At 46.2% G+C, this 1,731-nt stretch overlaps 1 protein-coding gene across 1 annotated transcript in view; it reads right to left on the bottom strand.

The window, feature by feature from the left end:
- Positions 1-440: 440 nt before the first annotated feature.
- Positions 441-1,731, bottom strand: part of mrps5 (mitochondrial ribosomal protein S5) — a 5,129-nt gene continuing 3,838 nt past the window's right edge. The window contains exon 6 of the mRNA XM_053633729.1: positions 441-872. Within this exon, the coding sequence (XP_053489704.1) occupies positions 648-872 (225 nt within the window). The 3' untranslated portion in view covers positions 441-647. The remainder of the gene's footprint in view (positions 873-1,731) is intronic.

Genomic DNA, 1,731 nt, shown 5'->3' with positions numbered 1-1,731 from the left:
ACCGCTCCGTACGACTGAGGTGAGCAGAAACGATCTCAGCACGAGGAGCTTGAGGTGGATCACAGCATCAGGTCACTCTCCTGTCAGCCACAGTGAAGACTGGAAAAAGACCAGGAAGCGTTTCTATCATCTTCAGCCATTTCCTGTTTCCAGATTGAAACGCTACAAACCGTGGGAAGGATCAATGGGGGGTGAAAACTTATGCACAGCACCGCCTCATGTTCAACGCTTCCATTAATTTGTGTATCAATTAAAACTGTAACTATTTTAATGTCCTTGATTATTATTTAAAGCACCACACGAGGCAGTTCATCCACTTTTAAATATTATTACATTTTATAATGAAATACTTTTATTATTTATTCTTATAAATCCCTAAAACACGAGGACATCCCACTCATAAACAACAACAACAACAACAACAACAACAACAACAGAAAGACTGTTTAAAACATTTATTTCATTTACCAACACTTCAACAATACCTACAACAATAAACATGGCGTATGCGGATCTCGTGGTTCTGACCCACACCCAGTGCCGGTTCTGTGCTCTGGGTTCTCCGGACTCCTCACGCTGGGGTGTGCTGAGTTAGTCAGATGTTTCAGACTCGGTCTCGGTGTTCAGATGTTTTTATTTGAAACGTATCACCAGATGGTTCTCTTGACGCCGGCCCACACCGAGCGCTTCATGCCCTGAGCGAGCTGAACGTCGGCCCAGTGCAGCTTCGTGTTCGGAACGTCGTCCTCCACCTCCGGATCGTTCCGGGCTCCGAGATGCGGCCGCGCCACCACCACGGGCAACGGACCTCGCTCCTCGCTAAACTCCACCACGTTCAGCTGCTTCCTGTCGGCCAGCATCTGGTGCGTCTCCTACACACACACACACCTCACGTTATACACGCCCACCTCATTATCCACCCGGTGTACCCCAACACTGTGACTACGCCAAGGAGTGAAAAGTGGGCGGGGACAGTAAAAGTTCCTCTTTATGTAAATGAGGGGTTTTTTTTATCTCTTTTTATGTACTTTAACTCGTTTTTCCTCGTGATGATCGGGACAGTGATCAGTGACGGAGCGGCGTGATGAAGTTCCTCTCAACATCCTCGGGACTGAAAACAAGTTGTTTACATAATCTTCAGCTTGTTTTTGCGACACGTTTGTGATGTGAACTGACAGCTTTAACTTCTCCTTCGTTCAGACACTTACACAAACCAGACGACGCTAACGAGAACACAACAATGAGGCTGATTGAGGAGGACCGTGAGGAGGAGGAGGAGGAGGATGAAGACACTCAGCTTCCTGTTTCTGAGCTTTCGGCTCTCGGGCTGAGCGCGCGCTGAAGCAGCCGTCTGACTCTCAGCGTGATTAATGTGATCTACATAAACACACGCGCTGATGGAACATGAACAACAAAACCAGGAACAAAGTGGAGAAGACGACAAAATGGAGGAGAAGAGGACAAAAAAAACTATAAGGGAAGAAAGAAGGAGGAAAAGAAAGAGCAAGAGCGAAAGAAAAGAAACAGGAGAGGAAGAGGAAAGAGGAGATGAAGTCTTTTTTTTCCACATTACTCTCGCAGTAAAGCCGTGAGAACATTAAAAACGATTCAGATTTACAAACCTTTCTGATTTTATTCACAGTCAGATTTAGCCACGCCCACAAAACGCTATAAAAATGACAAAATGGCGACTAAACAGTGGAAGAGCGCCCCCTAACCACGTCATGTAGT

This window comes from Ictalurus furcatus, chromosome 9 (assembly GCF_023375685.1).
Source record: "Ictalurus furcatus strain D&B chromosome 9, Billie_1.0, whole genome shotgun sequence".
Taxonomy (NCBI): domain Eukaryota; kingdom Metazoa; phylum Chordata; class Actinopteri; order Siluriformes; family Ictaluridae; genus Ictalurus; species Ictalurus furcatus.
This window is presented reverse-complemented; position numbering and strand designations above follow the sequence as displayed.